Raw genomic sequence first — 26,138 nt, forward strand, 5'->3', positions numbered from 1 at the left:
ATGATGACGGGAGTTTGATCACAAGAGGGCGTTATTTAATACAATGCACCAAGTTTATGATTTACACGGTTGCTATGGAGATCAAAATGGTGAGACTGGCCTGGGCGAGTCCATTTTCAGGATGAAATTTACCCGCACTCATTATGTTCAGTGGAAAACACAATAAACAGGATAAATCTGTTTTTTCCCGCATCACAATCATGTCAACAAATTGAAGTTTTCTTTATGAAAAATATATTTCAAAAGTGCTTTGAATGAGATCATGCGTTGTTTTCATTTTCTTGTTGAGAATGAGATTCACCTCTTGTCAAAATGAAGTGTACCCAATCTGTGCACAGTACCCCCATCCTAGCCCCCATGGGTCTAACATGGTCTAACCACCACCATGTTTACTTCCTTACACTCCGCCCATGATTAATTTGCCGGCTGGTGATTGGTGAACCGTGGTGTATAGGATGGCACAGACGATCTCAGATAGGCCGGATGTTGTTGTGTAAACACCACGTGACTTGCATGTGCGGCGTGTGTTACTATACTGGGGGGACGGACGGATGTAAATTACAGCGCTGACTTTTGCCCGCGAAATATTATTGGTGGTTATATTATGATCATAAACCGTGAAATAGGCAGACCGAAAGGAAGACAGGTTGGATATGCCTCTTGGTTATTGCTAACTTTCAAATTTGGTCACATTGTATACTCTCAGTTCCCCATCCATTTCTTTACTACATACTGCTACCATGCTGCTACCAAGCAAGAACAGAATAAGTTCTGTTGAGCAACTCATGGAGGTACATTGTAGTTGATCTACTCTACACGTGTACACTGCTGCGAAGAACATTAGTTATCTTTTTGAGCTTCGCAAGAGGAGAACCATTTTCACATTGAGTCTTGGAGTTGAGGGTTGGGCTCAAACAAGGCCTCAAAACGATAGCAACACGTCACAGGTAAGGCTCAAATTAAATTGCGTGGTCTGTCATTCTGTGAATACCAATAACTTGTGGTCATGACCGAAAGACGAACCGGACAAATAGAAGTAAATAACCCCCCTTTTTTTTTAATCCCTCCGAACTTCGCTAGGAATGTTTTTTCTTTTTTTCGGCGATCAAAACCACTGTGACTGTTGAAACTTCAACGAGTTTCTCTCGTGATCGATTTGGCCGACCAGCCAGCTCAGAGCACACACAGCAACCTATCCGGCCATGGAAATGGCACACAAACTGATCGAGTTTGATATTGAGGTAAGTTTTACTGCCCTACGTTGAGTTCAACACCCGTCAGCCTGGTCTTCGTCTGCATTTTGGGGAGTTGGAAAACAGATGCCACAATCATAATGCATCTGGAAATGGACCATTTTGGCCCATGCTTGGTTTGCGTTGTGAACACGGTACATGTACGGAACATTGCCGTGTTATAACTGCACCCACCATGCCAATGAACATGACTCGTTTCACACGTCGTATGTGAGGCTATGGCCGGCCTGGGCCTATTATACGCTAGTCGTCCTTCTCGAGTTTGGTGTTCGGTTACTTTTATGAACCGACCCTCACAAGGCTCACTGTTGAGGCAAGTACGACCACCACCGGAGCTGAGTGATTATCGTGGCCTCTGGTGTTGAATGAATTATACTTGGATTTGGATCTAATTTATTCCTCCATGGATGGAGAGATTAGAAATGGCCGTGCATTGTAATAATACATTTGCATTGGTTTGTTTATGTTGCTGTGTGGGATATCCGCTGTATCCAGCAGAAAACACATAGCACATGCTTGTACATGGTCAACTTTTTTGGTATACTGACATTATGAATTATGAACTGCTGAATATACATGAACACCCGCCAAAATACTATGTTGATGAAAAACCATCATTATATTCCCCCCCCCCAAAAAAAAAAAAAAAGCAATAAATAAATTCAATTTCAAAACAATCACAATGAAAACAAAAAATCTTGTATTGAAAAATACTGCTCATGTTGCAAGGATGCAAACATTTACACCATGTTGTTTTCTTCGTTGAGAACATTGACAATTAACTTGTCTAGTCTCTAGCAATGTATAGATCCTGGTGTGGAACACACTTTTGTTAAGCAGCTATTGTGAACCTGGCTGAGCAATCATCCACTGGATCCTTACTCTATACTGCTCTAATATGGATTGATTGATGGTTAGTAAGGATTTATGGTTTTAAGTAAGGAGTGGGTTGTAAATGCCAGCTAAATCTCTTTGCTTCAAAGGTTTAATGAATGGCAGGCCTGATGCGTCTTGTTGGCAGTAAAGGCAATTTCCTCCATGCCCTCTGCTGGTCAATGCTTTCATGCCCTTTACAAAGGAGAAGAAATGCCTTTGTGCCATTGCCCTCTCAAAAAAAACCGAAGCATACATGCCTCAAGTGACCACATGAATACATGTACTGTAGCATGAAGTCTGGATACTGAAAAATTCCACGTGGACATTTTTAATCTGAGCAAATCAAAGTTATCAGGTCATGACAATTTTTAAAGAAAAGTTTTTTTGTAGATTTCTTAAAATATTAAAAATTATCTCAGAGGTGAAATATTCACTTGGAGTACCGGTATTCGAGGAGTTGTCCATTTTTCAAATCAAAATCTTGTCCATTTTTAAAATCAAACCATTTATTGGTGAATAATCATGATATGTTCATGAGTGAAAAAATTTATACTCATTTGATGATAAGTAACCTTGGAGTCGTGCATGGTTTTCTCATTCAATAATGAGTAACCTGGAGTTTTCCCAAGTGTGAAATACTTGATGATGAGTAACTGTGGAGTCGTTCGATGCGAAACATTCGATGATGAGTAACCCTGGAATTGCCATGTGTGAAGAAATTTGCGATGATGAGTAACCTATGAGTCACCCATGTGTGAAACATTCGATGATGAGTAACCATGGAGATGCCTTGATGAAATATTAAAAGAGTAGCCGGTGAGTTATCCATGTGTGAAACATCCGATTAGTAACCATGGAGACACCATACTAAACATGTGAACCATTGAGTAACAATAGAGCAGTTCATTTGTGAACTGTCTAATGATTGGAGATGCCAGGTGTGAAAAAATGATTTTCATCCTCCATGAAAACTCAAAACCCAAAATTATCTCTGGTGACTGAGACTGCAAGAGATTTGCACTGCATGCATAATGAACTTCTTACCAATATCACAGCCAAGATCACAGTGAATAAACAGATTACTGCTCTCAAGTTAATCCCTTCTTTCAGCTTATCACAGTATACACATGTAGAAGGATAATTAACCTTAAGTTAATCCCCTTCCTATCAGTAATGTATTCTTGTGGGGGGGGGGGGGCAGGATTAAAAGTACAATGACTTGACTCTATAGGTGTTCCTTGTTCTATGGGCAGTACCTATCTAGGCATTTAACAATGACACAACATAATCAAGAGCAACTTGGAAAAAGGCCTTTTGGTCTAAAGTTGGTATATGGTATAAGAACTGTATAAAGTTTGTGGCAGTTTTGCAGTTCATCAATACATACAGCACTTGATGAGGTTCTGCAACTTTATCTTGAAGATAATTCAACCCTGCTCTCAAAAGAAAATAAACAAAGGCCAAGCAACTTTTCTGAAGTGAGGAATGAAACTGCCTATAAAAACCACTGGGGGGAAAGGTATTGCACGTGGCAGGTGGTACTGTTCATGATGTGCTGTATGTGGCAGGTGGTCCATAGCAAAGCAAACAATAAGACTTATGAAGAAAAACCCCATTCATGCACATGAACCTGAGAACTTACTGTCCAAAACCGCAGCAACGTAAACAAAATCCAGAGCAAGCAAATGTCTGCACACAATACATTATTCACCTTGCCAAAAGAGGGTCTTTTTAAATCAACTCAACTGAGAGTCAACTTGTAGTTGCGCAAGTCTGTCAACCATGGGTAATCCCCAAATGTATGCAATCTGCTGCTTTGTCAGATCGGTATTCTAGCTTGTGATGTTTGAGTTCCAGTCATGACATTTGACCTACATGGCACTATGTCCTTGAGGAACAGCTTTACTGTAATTGATTCATCCTTTGGATGGGACATTATTTCACAGGTTTGTTGTGAAAGTACAAATTAGTGTTTGAGAGAAGGGATTTGACCTTGCGCTGTGCTTTGTGAAAGTTTGCTGGGACTGCACGGCCTTGGCCGTCTGTATTGTTGAAACTTTGTAGGCTGCCCTGCAGTTCATCATTACAGCACATTTAATTCAATTCAATGTATTTATTTCAACACAGATAACAAATAAAAATGAAAAATTGTTTTCCCCTGCGTCTACTAAAAAGATTCAAATTTGAATATAGAAAAACAAAAAACATAACATTTTAAAAACAAAATTAATTACAATTTTTTTGTATTTAAGCAATAAATAGGCTAGTTCAAATTTTTAAAAGAGAGAAACGTTATCAAAATCTCACCATCACTGATTAAAATGGAAAAACAACAACTAAGTTACCTTATGACAAGTGAGTTAAAAAGATGAATAATACTACTGCGTAAAAAAAATAGTCTGAACCAGTTTTGAATGGCCATATTGATGAGGTTCTGCAACTTTTCTTGGAGATAATTCAACCCTACTCTTAAAAGGAAATAAACAAAAGCCAAGCAACCTTTCTGAAGTTGGTGCCTATAAACCGGGATGGGTACTGTCATATTACTTACTTGTACCATGTACAAGGCACTCGCAGGTGGTACTTTATGTGACAGGTGGTCCATAGTGATGGTGCTAACAAAAGACTTCATAAAAAAAAATAACATTCTTGCACATGAACCTTGGAACTATCCATCAAAAACAGCAGCACCTTAAAAAAACAAACAATTTGTACAAAGAAAGCAAATATCTGCACACAATACGTTATACACCTTGCTAAAACAGGTGGCCTTTTTGAATAACTCAACTGAATGTAACATGTGTACACATTGCACTTGTGTAGTTGCACAAGCCTGTGATTTCAAACTATGGGTAATTCCCAAAATGTATGCAATCTGCGGCTTGCATTGGTTGGTATACAGACCTGATACTTTACGGAGGCCATGAAGGCATTTGCCTTCATGCCCCCTGGTCATTGCCTTGGTGCCCTTAAAAAGTTTTAATAGAAATTTCCAGTTTCCTAATAAGGTTCCCTTTACCAAGAAGAAAATGGTGCCCTAGTTGCCCTTGTCCAAGGAGGAAATGCCGAGGTGCCCTTACCCTTTCAAAAGTGAAGCAGACTATAGATGTGAAATATGAGTGAGTTTGAGATAATTTCACTTGATTTGAAAACCAACACCCATCAATCACAAACTTAAGCTAATATAAACTATGTGCCTGAAATGGTAAAGTAACAGTTTGTACAGTTCTGCTTTGCCCTGTTTTGGGCCGTTTTTCTTTAATTCCAAAAAATATCCCTTTCAATTGTCCAATTTATTTGTTGGAGGCAAAAGTTTGGTTCTGCAAATTGGTGTTCTGTTTTGCAAGGTCAAAAGCATTGTATGCAGATATTTGTTTTCCTAAGAAAATGTTTGATTTTACTTTACTGCTGTCATGGATGAGTAGTTCAATTAGACAATTCTTATACAAACATTACACATTGTTGAGTCACTGTACACATGCCTGTGGCTCTAGTTTTATCACTAACTATTAAAACAATTTTTTTTACACTTTTATGTTGCCTCCTTTTGAAATAGTAAACATTGTTCTTTTTATTAAGATTTGAACTATCAATTGATTGGAGTAGAAATACTTCCTTACTGAGTGTGACTTGCAGTTCGGGTGGAATGGAACCAAGCGGAACATTTTATGCTCTGGTCTGAACTCAAAATGAGAAATCATGTTGACAACTTGACATACAAAACATCGCTTGTGTCAACCACATTTGAAAACCAGTTGAAAAAGTACTGATCATAGCCTTACACGCAAGCTACTGTACTGTTAGAACTACTAAGTCATCTATAAAGCAAACAAAAAGAAAAACTGATTTTTCTAATTACAATGTATGTTGAAAAGTTATGAATATTTGTGCACCAGAATAATTGTGATAATTGGTTTTCTCTTACAGCCACTAAGAGTATTCAAGGGATGAGAAGGGATATGGATCTGGGAGGCAGAGATTCCAAAAGTCCAAAGAAGTTCCTTATCCCAAGAGTCAGTCGCACTCAAACAGAAGGTAAAACATCTCTTTAAGGTCATCATGTTTAGATTTTTACATCGTTTGAGTTGATGGCAATGGTTCATTACTGGACTGTTTTCTAGCTAACAAATCGTTGAATACTTTAATCAGATTAAAGGCCCGATCACACAGGCCACAAGAAAGTTAAAAAAGCCTGCCTTCTATTGGTTGAACAAGCGTGGGCGTATTCTGCGTTGAGGAGTTCAACCAATATCGTTTTTGTTATCGCTGCAGTGTCACACGTCCTTAGCTGATCAACATTTAAAGTATACCAGTACATTAATGTTGTTTTACATTGGGAAACCTTGCCCTGTGATCAATTAAAACGGACAACTTTGTTTCAAGTAAAAGTGGGTTTAATCTTGAAACCAAAGCCTTTTACACTTAAGCGAGCAGTGTAATTTGCTTCATGAAATTCAAAATTCAATTTTTCCCTTAGGATTTCAGCATCTTCTTGAACCAGAGTCAATTCCCGGAAAGAGTATCACTGCACTTATAGAAGGCTCTGCAACCCTTGAGGAGAAGTTTAAATGGAGCAGTCACTGGAGTCTTAGAACCATCACCCAAGTCTGCAATAGTAACTTCCAACAGCGCTTCCTAGAGAAGAAAGTAGAACTTTTGAAAGAAGTGAAGCAGTTCAAGGAATACTTCGCATATGGACTGACCCAATCAGACACTGAGGCGAACAATATTTGTAGCAACGGAGCTTTTGCTGGACAGATTTTGAACTTTCCTCTTGGAGATGTTGAGCATGGAGTCAACGTTTGTCAATATCCAGATGTACTCTTAAGATGGGCTGAGAAGAAGGGATTCAAGCAACCCTGCATTGTTATCTACAAGGTAAAAGAGCCATTAATGTCGCTCCGTTTTTGACATTTGGATTTGTTTAACATTGTTCTTAATTAAGTGGCAGTTATTATTTACATTCAGCCCTTTACAAAGAACCTCCACTGTAGAGTCGTATGTGAATTGGAGGGTACAGGGTAAAACATAGTTGGTGATATACTCTTGCAAAGTTTCTGAACTTCTGAAGTTCATCATTCGGCTGTATCATGTCAAATCGGAATAGTTCATATGTTTCAAGTTATAATGTTCCAGTTGTAGCACTTGGATGACATGGTAATGGTGGCTTTGAGGATGGGACATTATGCCATACATGTAGATGTGTTGTGAACGTAAACAAAATGAAACTCTTTTCAGTATATTTGACAGAAGGGATTTGCCCACGCAATTGTGCTCTGTGGAATGGTTTGCTAAGGACTGCACAGCCTAACCATTCTACCTTCATGGCCTAACAAGGCATCATTGATTATGTCACAGGCTTGTGTGCAGGCTCAAACAAAGGAAAACCAGTCGAGTGATATGTGTTGACAACATGATTTTCTTGACATAGGTTTTGACTCACTCTATAACAAAGAAACAATGGTTCGAATGGATTTGTGAATAGTATTTGTTATCTTGATAAATTGAAAGCTATGTATTGATACATTCTAGACGTTCAAATTTCAAGAATCTTTCTCAAAGCCATTTTCACATGAAAAAAAAAAAAAACTGTGTTTTTTGTTGTCACTATGCATGGCTGGTTTTACAAGCTTTCACTATTATTGTGCTATGGTAATAAACACTTCATTGGTAACCAGTGGGGTTAGGTTGTTGCATGTTTACTTGGGCCAAAACCAGGCTCCCATAAGCCAGGATGGTGGGAGATTTGTTTCTGACAATGGTTTTTAGTTTATCCATGGTCTCTAGATTCGCTAAAGCAGTGCTTTGCATATTGTAAAATACACCATGATGTGGGTATGAAGTTTTTTTGGAAGATATCGAAATGACAAATAAATAATGATGATTGTTTGACACCCTTGTTCGTCTACAGATACTGAAGGGCCGATGCAAGACGGTTAATGCTAGAACATCCTTCAAACAGCAAATGGTGGAGCCAACTCCTAATCTTGAATACCATATTGCTAATGGAATTCCTACTCCAGAAGAACCACTCTTTATGCAATTGAGTAAATCACAGGTAATGGAAATATTTTGACGTTTTCTTCTTAAAGTCATTTCCAACTGATTAAGGAAAAGCCATATTTGTTGTAATTTTTGTTTCAAATCTGGAACAAATTTAGTGAACATGGTTCTATGTAAAGGAGGACCTAAGTTAAATTTCAGCTGAGATGGAGGCCTTTGCAGGATTTGTGTCTTACCTGAATCTGATAGGGTCCTATCTGTCTTGTTAAAACTCGGAAAAACCTACACGATTGTAATTAAATAACCAGAAAAGTCTGTTGAAGCCTTTACCATTCTATCATTATGGGTCAGCCTTTGTCTTGTACTTGATCATATTTTCCCACGTTTTCCCCCAAGGACCAAATATCTTGCCTGTATGGTCCAGTTGAAAATCGAATCAAAAATATTTCCGAATAATTTTGACAATTGAGCCAAGTTCAAGTTGCCATGTGTTCACACCTTTTTATCATGACTTTTTTTTGGGTTTGATTTTAGCTGTTTCTGTATGAATACGACGATGACGCACTTCCTGCTAAACACCCGAGACACTGTCTTCCATATGCTGTGATATCATTGAAAAAGAGGACTCAATCACCTCCACTTCCACCTCTCACTGACAAGGAACAATCAAGATGTTCTGCTTCTAAGACTTCTAGGGACCTAGCCTCAACAGAGTTAGACCGTAACAACAACCGGAGGAAGGTTAAGGAACCAGCTGATCTGCCAACAGTTGGCAAAATATCAAAAATGTCAGCTCATAGTAAACCCACAAGTAGGAACCCTCAAGAAAATCAGTCGTATGTCACATCAGGAATGGAATCGTTGGATAATGATGAGAAAAAAACAGGGGCGACCAAGAATTTGCCAACCATGGAAAATGAGGCGCGACCAGAGGTCCGAATGAAACTTTCTGATCGGTTTGCACCTACATCTTCAGCAATGGATGACCCGAAGCTAGACTCATTGAGACAGGAGCATTTAAAGATGCTTGAGAAACTAAAAGCTGTGCGGGTTGAGCGGATGAACAACTCCTTATTAGGATTTCGGAAGACGTCTCAGGATGAACAACGTTCCTTCAAAAATGAGCATCTCAAGACTGCCACAACAAACTGTAGTAGTAACAAACCTGAAGCTACTCCAAAAACAGTGCCACAACTTTCCAGTTTAAAAATAACAATTAACAATGATACCAGGGAACAAATCACCAGTTCAAATTCAAGCGTTGGAAAGAATACACAAGTATCTGCAGATCAAATACCTCATAATAACTCAGAATGTTTATCTGATAGATCTGAACGTTGTGTTTCGCACAGGTCGAATAAAAACAAAAACAGAAATCGGACGACGAACTATCAGACACAAGCGCCCTTTAGAGGTCAAAATAAAACCTTTGGTCCAAGGGGAGGACGAAATAACATGAGCTACAGAGGAGTTGCACAGAGAGGTAGAAACAGAGCTGGGTTCTTAAATAGGAGGAGGATGCCTTTTCATGGTTCACAGGATTTCAAAAGATACAACAGGACACATAACTTCAACATGGGAGAACAACATGAACATGTTGGCAGCTTCAATCGGCAAACTCAAAGAGCTTGGCGAGAGGAATGTCCTTCAGATTACTATTCTCATAATGAACAAGATTCAGCTCATTTCATGCAGGGTGGAAGCAACTTTAGGGGTAGAGGGAAAAGGATGCCACGGAGAGCTTGCAGGGGGCGATTTGTACAATGTAGCAATCCTCGGATACAACCTTCTTTTCCTAAGCCAAGGTTTCAAAACAACAGGAAGCAAAGGAGCATGAAGCGGACTGAGACGTTTCGATTCATGAGGGATTCTTCAAACAACAGCAGCAAGATTGATTCATCAGTGCTTTCTTGCCAGCATTCAGTTGGTAATACTGTTGAAACAAGTAAGAGACAAATTCCCAGACGCGCATCTCTGACTGATGTTGGAGGTCACAACCATGACAAAGAACCTGCTCAAAGTGATCTTGATGACTATGAAAGCAGCCCCTCTCAACATGAAACACCAACAGAACCTAGTGTGGAAGAAATACGGTCAGGCTTAAAGAGAAATGGAAAGTATTATGAATCTGCTAAAGTTGAAATATCTGACCAGCCTTCTAGAGCAGAATTTATCGGCTTGTATGACAATATTTCCAGTGATGAGGAGTCCTGTGTAAAAACACTTTGCGTAGATGATTTAGAAGTTCAAGACATGGATTATGACTCTGGAGAATCTTTGTCGGCCAAATTACCGCAAACAGGTGGTTCACAAATTGACCCCAGCCCTACCCTTCACTGCAATTTGAGTAGCCAAACCAACAATACACACTGGGAGCATGGAGATTTGGCTACTGAACAACAGCATTACACTCTCAACAACACTTCACATCCAAATTCCAATACTTTTGCTTACAGGTTTCCCCAAATAACCGGAGTACAACGTTTACAATCACGAACACCTTGTGTTGGACCTAGTTCTTCCTATGGCTGCCAACCTAACAGCACACAACAGTATCAAACAGGTGAGCAGTTGATTAGTGAACAAGCTCATAGAGTCCCTACAGAGTTTTTTGAACAACGGGATTCCTACTCTTCACATGCGCAACAGTTGCAAACGGATGACTCTACTAACTTGATGACTACAGCCCATGGTTGTGAATCTTGTACAACAGAATCTCCACAGGCATATGTACCCAATGGTCCTGTACAAGAGCCCTCTAACATGCAGAATTCCTACGCTCTCTTACAAAACAATTTTCCTGCTCATTCATACGCTTCTCAAGCTCCAGCTCTCCCTTGTCCATCCAAAATGCAAACTTCAAATGCGGAAGTCAAACCGGATACAGCACTACCAAACAGTTTGAGTAACATGGAACAAGCTCATAGAGTCCCTACAGAGTTTTTTGAACAACGGGATTCCTACTCTTCACATGCGCAACAGTTGCAAACGGATGACTCTACTAACTTGATGACTACAACCCATGGTTGTGAATCTTGGACAACAGAATCTCCACAGGCATATGTACCCAATGGTCCTGTACAAGAGCCCTCTAACATGCAGAATTCCCAAGCTCCCTTACAAAACAATTTTCCTGCTCATTCATACGCTTCTCAAGCTCCAGCTCTCCCTTGTCCATCCAAAATGCAAACTTCAAATGCGGAAGTCAAACCGGATACAGCACTACCAAACAGTTTGAGTAACATGGACAGCAATGCACAAAACTATCCTACAGGTGAGCAAACTAATTGGAACGGACAGCAAGGATGTTGTATCTCGACTGCACAGCATCCTCACGATGAACCGGATCCCTTAACCCCAACATTTTCAGGAAGCCCTTATTCTGATATGTCGATTTCTATGTCGATGTCGAAGGGCAGCAAAGAAGGAATCTGTCCACCAGACCTTCCATATGATGTAGGAAGTGATTCATTCATAAACAACCCTCACATGCTTGCTTCAGCTTTAGAGTATTGTAATAAAAACTATAAACAAACGCAAGCCCGTAGAAATTCACAAGGATCTTGCACCAGCAGAGTAAGCATGGATGAAATTGAAGCCCCCACAGAATCAAAGCAAAAGCTCTTCTATGGACGTCCACTCATAACCAAAAAAGGGGGAAAGCCATGTGAAGTACTTTTGGATAACATTCCTGGTCTACCCAAGCCGGTAGATCCAAGAGCAGCCTTGTCTGCATTGTTTGGAAGGAGGTTCCAGATTGAATTAAAGCAAGTTAATTTTAGCTCTGACTTTTCAAGTGAAAGTGATGGTGTTAATGCTATTAACAGCACGACTGTCACTCAAACAACAGAGCGTAAAAGAGCCAGTGGTAGACAAAACTCAAGAGATCCAAGATTGATTAACAATAAGGTAAAAAAGGATACAAACAAGGAAATAGTCCTAACAGCTGGAATTGCTTCAGAAGTTTACTCAAGTACTAACTTAGTAACAGCTCCAGTACAACCAAATCAAGATTCCTCTGGACTTGAGTCAGTGCAATCCTTTCTGGAGCCCCAAAAGGGAAACAGCCCTGGTAATATGCCTCTTCTGACGCCAAATGAATCTACTGGACATCGGACAAGCTTCATCTGCAGTTCTGAGAAACCAACGATTTCTAGTGAAAGTAGTCATGACACATTGATAACCTCAAATCCGTTAGAGTTGGAAAGTTGCGCTGAAGCACAGCCCAATCCTGATAATCAACCTGTAGCAACAATCAAAAGTGAGGCACCTGAGGACATAACCCATTATATACCAGAAATCAGTGTGGATAACCAAGTGCCTGAACGCAAGTCAACAGAACTACATTTGTTAGGAAAAATCGCTTTGAAAGTGAGAAAGCTCCGACATGGATTAAATGCCCCTAAACCATCGTCTTCTGAGCAACCCCCCAAACCTAATGATACCAACACTTCATCGTTTTTACTCCAGAAGCTCGAGCATGTAAGCTGCTTGGATGTTGGTATGCATCCCAAACCTACAAATCCAGTAAATCATGATGATGGCACTGAACAAGAAAGCAAATGTTTGTCAGATAAGACAGACAGTTCAAGTGAGTCCAGTAATAATGTCAGTTGTAGAGGCATCTCAAGCATAAATCCATCTCCTGGGGAAAGTTGCGAGCAATGTGCTGTAAGACGGTTGTCGCCCCTTAAGGGCTCAAAGGCACTTTGTAATAAGGGTACGTCAAGTGCAAGTTCATGCACAAGCTCAATTGGGATGGAAAATCGAGGTAATTCACGGCTATCACCTTTGAGTAGTTCAGTCCAAGAAGAAAGATCTACCAGCCAGGGAAGTACAACATGTGAAAGGAATCAGTTGTCATCTGAGATCAGTTGTGATCTGACTGCAAGGAGAAGGTCATTACCATCAAGGAGTACATCAAAATATAGCGAGAGCAGGTCAAATCGAAAAAGTAGATCACCAAGGAGAAGAAGTAGATCACCATGTAGAAGAAGCAGATCGCCAATTCAAAGCAGTAGATCACCAACTCGAAGCAGTAGATCACCAAGGAGAAGAAGTAGATCACCAACTAGAAGAAGTAGATCACCATGGAGGGGAAGCAGATCACCAAGGAGAAGAAGTAGATCACCAACTCAAAGCAGTTTATCACCAAGGAGAAGAAGTAGATCACCAAGGAGAAGAAGTAGATCACCAAGGAGAAGAAGTAGATCACCAACTCAAAGCAGTAGATCACCAAGGAGAAGAAGTAGATCACCAACTCGAAGCAGTAGATCACCAAGGAGAAGCAGTACATGTAGATCACCAACTCGAAAAAGTAGATCACCAACTCGAAGAAGTAGATCACTATGTAGAAGAAGCAGATCACCAAGGAGAAGAAGTAGATCACCAAGGAGCAGAGGCAGATCGCCAAATCGAAGCAGTAGATCACCACATAGTAGAGGTAGATCCCCAAGGAGAAGAAGTAGATCACCAAGGAGAAGAGGCAGATCACCAAGACGAAGAGGCAGATCACCAAGACGAAGAAGTAGATCCCCAAGGAGAAGAAGTAGATCACCAACTCGAAGAAGCAGATCACCAAGACGAAGAAGTAGATCACTAAGTCAAAGGAGGAGATCACCGCGTTCATGTAGAGGAAGCAGATCACCAAATACAAGAAATAGATCACCAATTTCACAACAGGGCTCTTCCGTAATGATGGGAACGACCCAGCTCAGAGACTTTCTGCCCAACCAATCAGAAGCTGCTCAGAACTGCTCTTTTAGGATTGAAGTCCGTCAAGATATTCGGAAAGTTATTGTGAGGAACGTTGAAACTGAAGTACTTGAATCACAGTGTGGCAATTGGCAAGAATATAGAGCAGCAAACCCGACAACCCAAAATGCAGGTAAATAGTTTTCAAATAATTGACTTTGTGGCACACCACTTGGGCCATATTTCATAGCGCTGCTTACATTGTATTAACCATGAATTTGCGCTGTGATGTCATATGTGGTAAGCACCTGGAACGTTTGCATGCCTTTTCGTGTGCTTACGGTTAGCAGAGTTATGGAACGGAAATGGCTCAGTTAGCACAAAATCAGGCCGCTAAGCAGCGCGATGAAATTGGGCCCTGGTGTTTAATTTGTCCAACACTAGATCTGAAGATCAGTTTAAAAAACAGCTCAGTAATCCAGTTTTTACTGTACTGTTTAGATATCTAGAGTGTACAAGTCGAGCAAAACAAAAATTAACCACATTTTACTGAAATTGCCCATGCAGCTGCAAAAATGGCAGGAACGCCCAAAACCCTGTGATATATTTATAAAACAAGATTCATAGTTGGTTTAGACGGACTGATGTGAAAAATACTCTCCTTCAGGAAATCTTACGATTGAGATTGCTTATTATCTGAACACTATTACGTTGTTTTCCCTCAACCATTTGAAAATTTTGAAGACAAGCCAGCTGCATCTGTTAACTTGTAGCTTCACAAGTCTGCAAGGGTTAATACTGGTTCATATTATGCCCTTTTTAACACTGAACTTGGAGTTGAACTTTTACTAGGAAGCTGTTAAACTAACATTTGGCTCGTAGTTCGCTGTTCAGTGAACGCTTGCTGTCCCGCTTGCACGCCTTGATTAAGTCAAATTTTTTTATGTTCAATGTAATATAAATTAATTGATTAATTATTTATTTGTTTTTTTTTGCAGACTTCCAGCAGAGAAATATATAGACATGAAGTGGATTCAGTGGTCAGTGGGTTCATTGCAGTAGATGTTAAGTCCTTGAACGTTGGAACAGATCTCACAACAGGCCAGTTTAGGTTCTTTTAATCTCAACATTTCACCAGAGATATTGACTGATATATTGATTTTTATATTGATCAGGGCTTTCATACACCAAAAATACAAACACCTTTTGCTGGTAGGTTTCCAACAATATTGGTCCAAAAATTACTTTTGAAATATTTCTTTTGGAAACTAATTTTGTACTGTTTACACTTTCTTAGTTGTTTTCTTAACCTATTTTTTATAATTATATCAAAATACATTCCTTTTACATTTTTTCGATTGATTTTGAGTATGTGCCAAAACAAAGTCATGGGTAAAAATGTTTAACTGTTCGTTTCACGAGTATTCATATATAGTTTTCACACCGAAATAGTCTGAGAAATTGTTTCATTTGCTGAAAGTTGGTCAATGATTTGTTTTTAAAAGTAAACTTCTCCTAAAAAAGGGTGGGGGGTGGGGAATATACAAATCAACAAACTCAGTACTACTATGAATCAGTTATGCATACATTGCTGCAGCCATTTTGGTCACGATCCCCTGTCTATCTGATGAATTCAACTATTCGCGTTCCAATAAGGATCCTGGCTATTTTTCCTCCCAGCCTCATTTTGATTTGCGTTGGTTTCAATGGAAGAAGAAACAGGTTGCTGCATTATTGTACACCAACACAAACACATTGAAGAAAGGGGACGATGGCTGCATATATAGAAATGTACAAGATACAAAATATGTCGTGGGGTCAAACAGCAGTGCCCCAATATTGAATGTGTTATAATGCCATGCAATAAATAATTCAAATTTAAGCGGTGATTTGCGGCTCGACTACGAGTCGTTTTCTCAAACAATATTCAAACCCAACTTGCTAAATGGCAGATTGAGAATTTTGGGCCTTTGGAGCTCAGATTAAAGGTGTGCCTTTGAATAGTGGGCATCCATTTACCTGTGAAACGTCTATAAGCAAGTTGGAGTGGGCACATTTAGTGGAGCTGTGGTTGACTACTGACCAGCAATGTACATGCGCAGTGTGGGCACATTTAGTGGAGCTGTGGTTGACTACTGACTAGCATTGTAAATGCGCAGTGACACACTCACTCGAACGTCTCATTTGGAAGTCTAGTTAACCTTCCGCCTTTTCGCTATAGTGTCACTGGTTCCCCTCTGCACTTTATACATGTTAGAATGGAACATGCTGTTTGGGACCAGTGAAAAACCATGGGCTCGAGGCTGGTTCCAAATGGTCGACCACAGTAGTCAACCAATGGTCCTTGCAATCAACCTTTAGTTAACCATGGTGAGCACTCGAACTTGCTCAAAGTAAATGGCTGCAGCGTCAAATGTATATGTGAAGAACACCATTTTACTAGTATGCTTAGTTTGCATGCGGGATAAAGAATATCAGGGATGAAGAAAAATTAATGTAGGTTTCACCGTTATACAGATGTTTATTATCCATAGGATTGTTACTGCCTCTTGCTAACAGGCAATACCGGTGGTCCAGTTATGCTACACACTGCTCTAGAATTGCAAAGGTTGTGGGTTTGAATCCCATCGGAGATCCCTTACTTTTTCCACATACATGTATCTTGGGAAAGTACTTGGTACACGTATACATTTACATTTTCAACACACATCGGTGGAAGGGTAAGAACAAAATTTAATTCTTTATCCCTGATAACATTTTACCAGTTAAGTGTGTATTGTGTGTGAAGTGGGGGGGGGGTGTTGGCTGGCGATGTAACTAGATCGCATTCAGTGCCTTAGTGGAATTTATTTCAAAATCTTCCAAAGACACTAAGTGTTAACGTTTTCATACTAAGTAATGTTCATAGAGTCTTATTGTACAAAATTGAAAGATGTTTATGCAGTACATTTTTTGTTACATTTTGAAGTGCTGCAAAAGCAGTGTTTTTGTATAAAGTCGTCTGGTGAAATAAACAAACTATAAAGAAATTTATACTGATATACAGTCTGAAGTGATGCATTTATAGCACTGATACTTAAGAGGTTAAAGTTGGTTTGACTTTATCCTGAACTTTTTTTTAGAGTACTATCAATAAATAGATATCAATATAAACCAAAAACAAAAATCACAATAAATAGATCACAATATAAATATAAACCACAATAAATAGAAGAACAAACTATTGACATGATTGATGTTCTGTACAATGCATGTAGTATGTACCTTTATTCCATACTCTCAACTTGTTAATTATTACAAAGCACCTTTTGGTTGGCATGATTCAACTGTTTATACTATCCACTGGTTTTGGAAAGATAGATCAACAATGCAAGCCAGTGATATGATAAGGGAAGAATACAGCCATTTGCCCATTATTAATTATTAAAATTCCCTTCTAGGTGGTAGCACGTATTAGTATTCCAGGCATGCAACTCAAGTTTTTGTCCAGAAAAACAAACAAACAAAAATAGGTTTTACAAAGGAACAGGAAGACTTTATACAGTGTTCTGTATTTTTCAGTTTTCATTGAAACCCAAATTGGCTGATCAGTTGCATGCCTGTGTTACATTTCATACCAACAGAGTTAAGGGTATACCTCTGGCTCTACACACTACAATGCATGTAGTAATCTACATGAAACATAGTTCTACAAAGGCTTATTTTTCAAGGTTTCAGAAATTTAAAACTGTACATAATTAGGGTGATAATTTAGATTTAATCAGATTATTATACTTGATTTTAAGTTTTTCTCCAGAGAAAGGGTCCAGCGCTATGGTATTCTACACTGTACATGAAACCCCAAACCTAATTACTGTACAATAAGGTAATGGTCACCTCTAAAATATCTGGGCCAAATTTCATAGAGCTGCTTAATGGCTGATTTTGTGCTTACTGTACCATTTCCATTTCATGGAGATGCTAACCACAAGCAAAAAGAAAAAGGCGTGCTAAATTTGCAGTGCTTACTGTATTAAAATGAATGACGTTACACTGCAAATCCATTGAGAACGCACAAGCTGTCCGCCAAATATTCTTGCTTACCTGTGAAATACGCTTACACCTTAGCAAATTTGTCCGATACAGTAATCAAGAAAAATGTTCTTATTTTTGAAGCAGTGCTATTGCTATGAAATTTGGCCCTTTCTCTGGGTTAAAAGCACACTGCCAAAAAATGTACGACAGAACTGGAACCCATACACTTCGCATCTAAAACAGAATATTTGGAGGTACAAAAATAGAAAAAATTCTGCAACTAGACACTTTTAGTTATAATTTGTAGTTGCCAACTTTTTATATTTTATAGCAAGATGGTTTTATTTTCTAATATAAATCTAATATGTACACCTTATAGTGCAATGCTGGAAAAGACGGAAGAACAACATTTACACAAAATACATATGTATTTCTTTTGAAGCATTTTATGCCTCACATACAAGTCGAAGAAAAAAAAGTACTAAAAAATTTGTACATAAAATTTGTTCACTGAAAAAGACAACAAGGTTACTTCAAAATTGCTTGATCTTTAAATGTGAATAATATAATGGTGTCACTACAGTAAATTGTTTCATAAATACTCTGTGTGCAGGTCTTAGCTTTGTAATAGGTGCATGCTGGTATAGTTAGTGACCAAAAGTTACCATGGTTACATGCCATAAATATTCAGGTGCAATAATTGTCATCTCTAAGTTAGATTGCTTCATCTTATATTTCATAAAACAAAAAAACAAAAAGGAAAATAGTTACACAAGCATATTTTTCCTACTTTTTTCGCAAACTTAAAAGGGCTTGGATAACTTTTTGTGAACAGCATAATTTCTTCAAATTTTCTTTTTGAAATATAAATTAAGGACATTTTTTGTGGATTGACAAATAACAATTTTATTGCAAATCCAGTGAAAGTAAAAGAAAAAGGGTTTTTCATCTTTTCTTCTTCGTATCATCATCATCATCTTTACCTATATGACCAGCATTCTGTTTAACACATCGCCGTGGAAACCATCCTCTAATTCGAGGTGTTGACTCATCTCCATCATTGATGAACTGCACCTCACCATACAACCAGTACCTACAAGACAGAGAGATTTTGTTTAAAGGAATACTGATTTAATAGTTGTATCCCTGATATCAAAACCAAAAATTTGCAAACAAATAAAAAAACAAAATTAACCTTAACAAGTTCAAGCTCAGTAGTGGTCATCCAAAGTTTTTCACTAAGTTTTATGCCATTCAGTGTCAGAAATAGGATCCTCATTCAGTCTCAAGAATAGCCTGATTCTGTGACAGCAAAAGGATCCTACAGTAAGTGTCAGGAATAGGTTCCTTTAGGTAGTGTCAGCATCAGGGACCAATCGGTAGTACATGTACACTAAACATAACTACTCCAGATGGACAGCAGTCACTAGTTGTTAAATGAACAGAATTGACAACCAACAACCACAGCCCTCGCAGATGCTCTTAATTCCAGCAGTTAACTACATGTAGGGTAAGACAAACCATCTTGTTGATTTGACCATGCATTTTTTTACAATTTGTGTTTAAAAATATCCAAGACAGGATTTGTAAAGAGGAAGTCACGTGGCTATGTTTAAACACCCTTCTACAGTAAAGCCCAGTGCTGGCAATCGTTCAGTAAGGGTCACGTGGCTATGTTTAAACACCCTTCTACAGTAAAGCCCAGGGCTGGCAATCGTTCAGTAAGGGTCACTTGGCTATGTTTAAACACCCTTCTACAGTATAGCCCAGGGCTGGCAATCGTTCAGTAAGGGTCACGTGGCTATGTTTAAACACCCTTCTACAGTATAGCCCAGTGCTGGCAATCGTTCAGTAAGGGTCACGTGGCTATGTTTAAACACCCTTCTACAGTATAGCCCAGTGCTGGCAATCGTTCAGTAAGGGTCACATGGCTATGTTTAAACACCCTTCTACAGTATAGCCCAGTGCTGGCAATCGTTCAGTAAGGGTCACGTGGCTATGTTTAAACACCCTTCTACAGTATAGCCCAGTGCTGGCAATCGTTCAGTAAGGGTCACGTGGCTATGTTTAAACACCCTTCTACAGTATAGCCCAGTGCTGGCAATCGTTCAGTAAGGGTCACGTGGCTATGTTTAAACACCCTTCTACAGTATAGCCCAGTGCTGGCAATCGTTCAGTAAGGGTCACATGGCTATGTTTAAACACCCTTCTACAGTATAGCACAGTGCTGGCAATCGTTCAGTAAGGGTAAAACAAGACCAGTACAATGGGATTCAAACCCACAACTATAAATTAAGACAATTAATAATTGAATTCCTTATTAAAATAAAAAATATACATTACTTTTTCCATCTGCTGACCATGATGATGTCTTCTTCATCTATTTCAATGCGTGGTTCATCGGTTAATGGAAAACATAGACAAGTACAGTAGCCTTTAGATATAGGGAACCAGGAGCCTTCGTAGTCCTCAATCACGATATACTCAATCTAAAATATCAACATTAATCAAATCAAATTAATCAGTCTTTGGTTGTATGGATTACTTTGGCTTTTGGATGCCTAGCGAAGCAAGACATGTAACACAAGTTTTCTGTGTCGGTCTTCTGTCACGTGGTCATAAAAGTCCTCATTGTCGTTTTCAGTCTGAGTCCCCCCCCCCCAGAAAAAAACAAATGCAAACAAAAAACACACACACAAAAATGAAAAAACTTGCATACAAATAAAGAAGAAACAAATCTTACCATTCGTTCTTTTTTCAGTTGCTTCTGGGCAATCTGCTCAATCTGCCAAAACAAATAAGGTTGGACTCTTATTACATGAAATTTATGTTTCACTTACAATTTGCATAATACGAACCTTTCTAATTGTCTACTTATCTTTTTCAACGGCAAGGTTATACATGTTCCGAAAATGCTGTTAACTTACATGCATGATATGTACTCAAAAATTGCAGGATCATGAGAGGGCTTTATCACTCAAGAAATACAATTGACTTTTGGGATGTACCACTCTAAATCAGCAAGATACACTAAGCTTTATTCTTCTCCTTTTCTTAATTAATACACACAATTTCTAAAAACCTCAGCTTAGGTTCAAAACAAAACCCTGAGTTGTCAATTGCTGGCCCAACACCTGGCAAAAACTACTTACCGTTAGTGTATACTGTGTACATCCCTCAACCACCGGCCATGAAATCCCATCTCCCTGTGGCCGTCCCTGCCAGGTGAAGACCTCTAGAAGGTTCCGTTTCCGACCCAGGTTGTACGGATACACAAACTTGCTCTCCAGTTTGCTGTGTCTATGCTTTGCCTTTACGAGACGGACAGAATTGACAAACAGATACTTCATTATAAGCTAAAGAAGTTTTTGTCTTTAGTGTATGTATATTATCTAAGAATAAGAGCACTTGATAAACGACCTACCTGAGTAATGCGGTCTTTATCTAACGCAGCACAACAAGTCTTATGTGTCTGGTTTGATCACCCTGGGCCAGTTTTGTGAAGCCTTGTACTGCAGCAGGAAACTAGGGTCAGCATAAAGTGTCTTTCATAAACACTTGAGAAGATTTACTGTATGTTTATACTGGAATTGATTTCATGTATCATTGTTTTCTACTTTTACTAGAAGCACCAACAAGTTAGCATGCCACTTACTTATCTAATAGAAAGCAGTGAATAGGAAATGAAAAACTGCTTAGCGGTGTTCTATATAAGCAGAAAACTTCTGCTTACAGCATATCAGTCCAAATACATTTTCTGCAAGCTAACTTTGTGTAACTCTTTTAAGTTTTAGTGCACTCAGTTCTATGGCTTTGGAAGAATAGTGTACCGTTACTTACCTTTGCAACAATCCAATTTTCTATGCCACTTTCATTTTTCAAGATAGACCGGATCTGTAAAAAGGAAATGTAAAATCTCTTGTAAAGTAACAAAATGCACAAACCAAATCAAAACCTGCTTTAGGCTTCTAACCGATAGTTTTTCTTGATTCAGTGATTACCAAACCAATGCCTCACCTTTGAATAACTGATCAATAATTTACCTGAGTGATAAATAAGAATAAGACAGCGAGGGTAACTCCGATGGCTAAACCAACAGCTACAAAGCTCATGAAGAGCTGTGGTAAACCAAACTCCACTCCTAGTGGGATGTTATTGGGCCTTCTGTACTTGCGAGTAGAATAGAGTTGCTAAAATGAAAAATAAATCAAACAATAAATCAGTTTAATGAAACTGAATCAGTAATGCTCAATGTTGGTCACGGTATGATTAAATCTGGCAGTGTGACTATCTTCAATCATGAAGGCTGCACTAGGGTTAGTGTCACGGTGATGTCCATAATAAAGCTTAATAAGTTGTGTCCTCAAGTTAACAGAAGAAAACAAAAACTGCAGTTGGATTTTGATGGGATGGTGATGATTAGGGCCAAGTGACATTTTGTGTAATATTGAGACAAACATTTTGCATTCTTTAAATGATTCTGAAAGCCATAATTATTTGTTATTGTTATTATTTTTTATTCGGCATAAAAACACACACAAAATACCTTGTAAATTTCAGAGTAAATAGTGACTGAGATAATGATGGTAGCATGGAAGCATCCTAGAGGTGCAAACCAGAGGAAGTAGGTGAAATGGGCGTGGTTACGATGTCCACAACAGGTGTTGATCCAGGGACAATGATGGTCCATCTTCATTACACACCTGTAACATAGAGTTATTAGATAATGTGTCTTCAAAGGGTGGAATGGAGGAAGGCGAGCATGTTCCAGCCAGACAAGTCAGAAAAAGAAAACTCGCTTTATGTTTCATGCAAAGCTCTTTAGCTGATGATAGGTCTTCCTTTGACCCATGTAAGGACACTGTTTGAGCTTGAGACATTGATATACTTATACCCCAATGACAAAACAATCTTCTCTACATGTCTTAGCGTTCGTTCAAATAAAAACAAATAACTAATGTTTTAAGGCTTTCTCTTATATTGAATTCAATACTATTGATTGTGGTCCTGTAAAAATAATTCCTCTCCAGTTAACATTTTGAACCAAAAGCGCTGTAGTCTTGTGACTTTTCTCTCAAAATTGAAATCAGTCGCTAGTTATATGGAATGAGAGACGTTACCTGTTACAATATCTACAGTGATGTGACCTGGGTGCCTTGAATCCTTTACATACATGACAGTACTGTAGACTTTTCTCATCTTCAGGATTCTCCTATCATGAAATAAATATGTTGATAACAATTTAAAGTCTAGAAGTGCAGTATTCAGTGAGAGAGTTAAACACCATCTTTAAAGGCAGTGGACACTATTGGTAATTCCTAAAAAAAATTATTATCATAAAACCTCATTTGGTAACGAGTAATGGGGAGAGGTTGATAGTATAAAGCATTGTGAGAAACGGCTCCCTCTGTAGTGATGTTGTTTTTGCGAAAGAAGTAATTTTCCACGAATTTGATTTCGAGACCTCAGATTTAGAATTTGAGATCACAAAATCAAGCATCTGAAAGCACACAACTTCGTGTGACAAGGTTTTTTTTTTCTTTCATACTTATCTTGCAACTTCGACTACCAATTGAGCTGAAATTTTCACAGGTTGGTTGTTTTATGCATATGTTGAGATACACTAAGTGAGAAGACTGGTCTTTGACAATTACTGATAGTGTCCAGTGTCTTTAAACACTGGATCTTTAAAGAGAAAGTACATCAGACCCTCATTACAAAGAAAACTTTGTACAGAGGCTCTGCTTACAAAGAGTGCATTCTGGAGTCCCAAATCTCATGTCTGCTTTGGGTTCCTTTGTTCTGCTGTCCTCTTATAACAACATTATAACATTTCCAACATAACAACATTTCCGCTATAAAGAGATTATTTGGACAGTACCGGCGGTCTTGATATAGCGAGAGTCAACTGAAATATCGTGACTCTAAATGTTGACAGATGATACCAAAAAACGTAACGTATGCACTTGACATAGACAATGCCATAAATGCATATTTTGTACATGGCTAATTGTGTTTTAATGGGATTTTGATACCATCAATAACTCACTTTTTATTAACTACCACTTATTACTGGTGGATGTTTGAGTGTGTGCAGTGTACCTTGAGTGAAAGCTTACAGTAACTTTCCTGAATTATAAAATTAAAATTAAAAAACAAATGTCAAAACGGGGAAAATTTGACCCAGCATCTTTACCTCCAACCCTCTGGCTTTTAAAGGTTGAGTTTGTTCTGAGACAACTTAAGAAGATTTCTTTGATCATTTTTAAGGAAGTTATGTTTATAACTGAAAGTTTTTGAAGAGGTATCAATGTTTTATTGACACAATTGGACAATTAGTACTTACTGGTTTCCAGCCTAGTGGGACAAACCCAGGACCATAGAATACTGCATGAAAGTAATTCCACAAAATGAAAAAAATCCAAGATGACAGAACCACAAAGTGAACAATGCTTAACAGGCTATCCTTGTTTGGTGTCCAGTAGAACAGATCACACATTACAGCTGTTCCTGTAATGTAGAAAATGAGGAAGAGAGCAACGAATGGCCCCCAGTGGCACAGCTGACGAAACGGTCCGAAACACATGATGGTGGGCTGGGGTTAATTCTAATTAGAGGATGACGCTCTAGGAAGGCAGTGGGATGAGCATTCCATCCAGTTGTTTATAACCACTGACGGAGAATTCTGTATTGGAAGATAACATTTAACAAGCATTGACATCATCAGTACAACTTTAAACCTTTGCTTTGATTTGTGTCAAAGAAAAAGTTAGTTCTATAAAGATTTAGGAAGCTGTTTTAATATCAAACTTTGCCATTTCAAATTATTAATTTATGCAACCTATTTTTCACTGGTCTAAATCGCAAAGACAAAAATTCATCCTCCCCAACAGAGATTGCCAGTGTAAATGGTATTAAATTGGGACGAAAACATTTGTTGACAATTCAAGACAAACAATTATGGAAGGTGTGGTGATGCAGACTCGACAGTGCCACCTTCAAGCTCGAGCCTCGCTCACACTCTGAACTTGGCAAAGGGGACCAGAACCTGTTGCCCCCCCCAATCCTCGCGTCACTCCATGGGCATGGACTCACAGTAACCAACCAGCAGAGACCAGTTTCATCACAGCTGGATAGAAAATGCACCTTTCATACACTAGTCACTATACAACAAAATTAACTATCCCTTTATTAATATTCATTCATGCAAATGGTTTGTTCTGTTTTGGAATTGAAGGCCCCGTGCCCCGAAGTCGAACCGAAAAAAGCCGATTTTTTTTAATAAAAATGGAAACAGTTTTTGTATACGCCACTACTTTATCATTCGATATGAAATAATATAGAATTTAATTTACCTAAATGAGATATCCCTTTTTGTCAAAATTTGTGAACAAGTGGTGGCCATCATCCCCATCGCCAGCGCGCAAAATGACCGGGCACTGGGTGCGCCCGAAATGCAAACCAAATGAAATGCTCAGCTATTTTCGATCGTTTCCCCTTTCTCTGTTTACAGTTGTATGTAGTAAGTTTGTGTTGCTAAGGTACCCAAGAATGTACCCAAGAATGTCTTGCAAAACGTCTCATCATTGTACTCATTGTACTTTGTAGAAAGAAGGAAATCGGCTCACCTTTTTCTGTTGTTTCTGCGTGGACTTGTGTGTGTCCATGCGTGAAGTTAGATGGTAGAATGGTTCTCTAACATACTTCCCTTCAAAACGTACGTATTGAGTCCAGGCTCTATGTGGTGAAACTACAACATAAACTCGACACAAGTCCTCGAAGTTTTTCTGCCCTTCTCACCGGTTAAAACTGATAATGTTGGTTGGTGGCGCTGTTTAACAATTTCGGTAAAACACCACTTTCTGATTGCTTCTCTGCTGGCCACTGGCCCGGTACTGTGCCATAATTATGACTAGTGTAACAAATTTTGTGTGGTAATGTGATGATGATACACTATAGTCTGATGTGAGCTCATATTAATTTTGTTTCAACTAAAACATAATCCATAAAATTATGGGCCCTATAAATAACTCACAATGCAACCAATAGGAGACTTTCCAACGCTAGGCGGCAGCAGACATACCGGGTAAATTTCCATTGTTTACGTAGTTCTGAACATGCTCATAATTCTGAGAACAATGGATTTACCCGGTAAGTCTGCTGCCCTCTATCGTCCCAGAAAGTCTCCCATTGGCAATGGCAAAACAATTAATAGCAAGGAACTGCAGCCACCGAATAGCATTTTCACCAAAATCTGAGTGGAAAACGCCGACCGAGAACAGGTACAACTTAACAGTA

The 26,138-nt window shown here is 38.8% G+C and overlaps 2 protein-coding genes across 7 annotated transcripts; one reads left to right on the forward strand and one right to left on the reverse strand.

The window, feature by feature from the left end:
* The first annotated feature begins 631 nt into the window (after positions 1–631).
* On the forward strand, positions 632–16,074 carry LOC117303816 (serine/arginine repetitive matrix protein 2-like). 6 transcript variants are annotated; one of them, XM_033788190.1, is made up of 7 exons: positions 632–947; positions 6,057–6,164; positions 6,607–7,007; positions 8,041–8,187; positions 8,667–11,042; positions 11,376–14,019; positions 14,825–16,074. In XM_033788190.1, the coding sequence occupies exons 2-7, from the start codon at positions 6,077–6,079 to the stop codon at positions 14,845–14,847; spliced, it is 5,679 nt and encodes a 1,892-aa protein (XP_033644081.1). In that variant the 5' UTR covers positions 632–947; positions 6,057–6,076; the 3' UTR covers positions 14,848–16,074. The 6 variants fall into 6 exon arrangements, with proteins under 6 accessions (XP_033644081.1, XP_033644076.1, XP_033644077.1 ...); XM_033788185.1 differs by having other exon boundaries at positions 8,667–14,019; XM_033788186.1 differs by lacking the exon at positions 632–947 and adding an exon at positions 1,159–1,241 and having other exon boundaries at positions 8,667–14,019.
* Positions 16,075–17,058: 984 nt separating this feature from the next.
* Positions 17,059–25,526, reverse strand: LOC117304036 (palmitoyltransferase ZDHHC6-like). The gene is made up of 10 exons (XM_033788511.1): positions 25,469–25,526; positions 24,187–24,525; positions 22,961–23,052; positions 22,387–22,543; positions 21,884–22,030; positions 21,681–21,734; positions 20,993–21,151; positions 20,584–20,625; positions 20,184–20,329; positions 17,059–18,933 (listed from the first exon to the last, which is right to left on the reverse strand). Exons 2-10 carry the CDS (start codon positions 24,424–24,426, stop codon positions 18,786–18,788), a joined length of 1,185 nt encoding a protein of 394 aa, XP_033644402.1. The 5' UTR covers positions 24,427–24,525; positions 25,469–25,526; the 3' UTR covers positions 17,059–18,785.
* Between the last annotated feature and the right edge of the window lie 612 nt (positions 25,527–26,138).

Source organism: Asterias rubens, chromosome 20 (assembly GCF_902459465.1).
Source record: "Asterias rubens chromosome 20, eAstRub1.3, whole genome shotgun sequence".
In the NCBI taxonomy this organism is placed as follows: Eukaryota; Metazoa; Echinodermata; class Asteroidea; order Forcipulatida; family Asteriidae; genus Asterias; species Asterias rubens.

Coding starts and splice junctions, on each gene's coding strand:
- LOC117303816 (XM_033788185.1), top strand. CDS start 6,077: ATGAGAAGGGATATGGATCTGGGAGGCAGAGATTCCAAAAGTCCAAAG. Junction 6,165..6,606: donor CAGTCGCACTCAAACAGAAG/GTAAAACATCTC, acceptor TTTTTCCCTTAG/GATTTCAGCATCTTCTTGAA. Junction 8,188..8,666: donor TGCAATTGAGTAAATCACAG/GTAATGGAAATA, acceptor GTTTGATTTTAG/CTGTTTCTGTATGAATACGA.
- LOC117304036 (XM_033788511.1), bottom strand. CDS start 24,426: ATGTGTTTCGGACCGTTTCGTCAGCTGTGCCACTGGGGGCCATTCGTT. Junction 21,152..21,680: donor AAAATTGGATTGTTGCAAAG/GTAAGTAACGGT, acceptor CGTCTCGTAAAG/GCAAAGCATAGACACAGCAA. Junction 20,626..20,992: donor GTACACAGTATACACTAACG/GTAAGTAGTTTT, acceptor TTGTTTTGGCAG/ATTGAGCAGATTGCCCAGAA.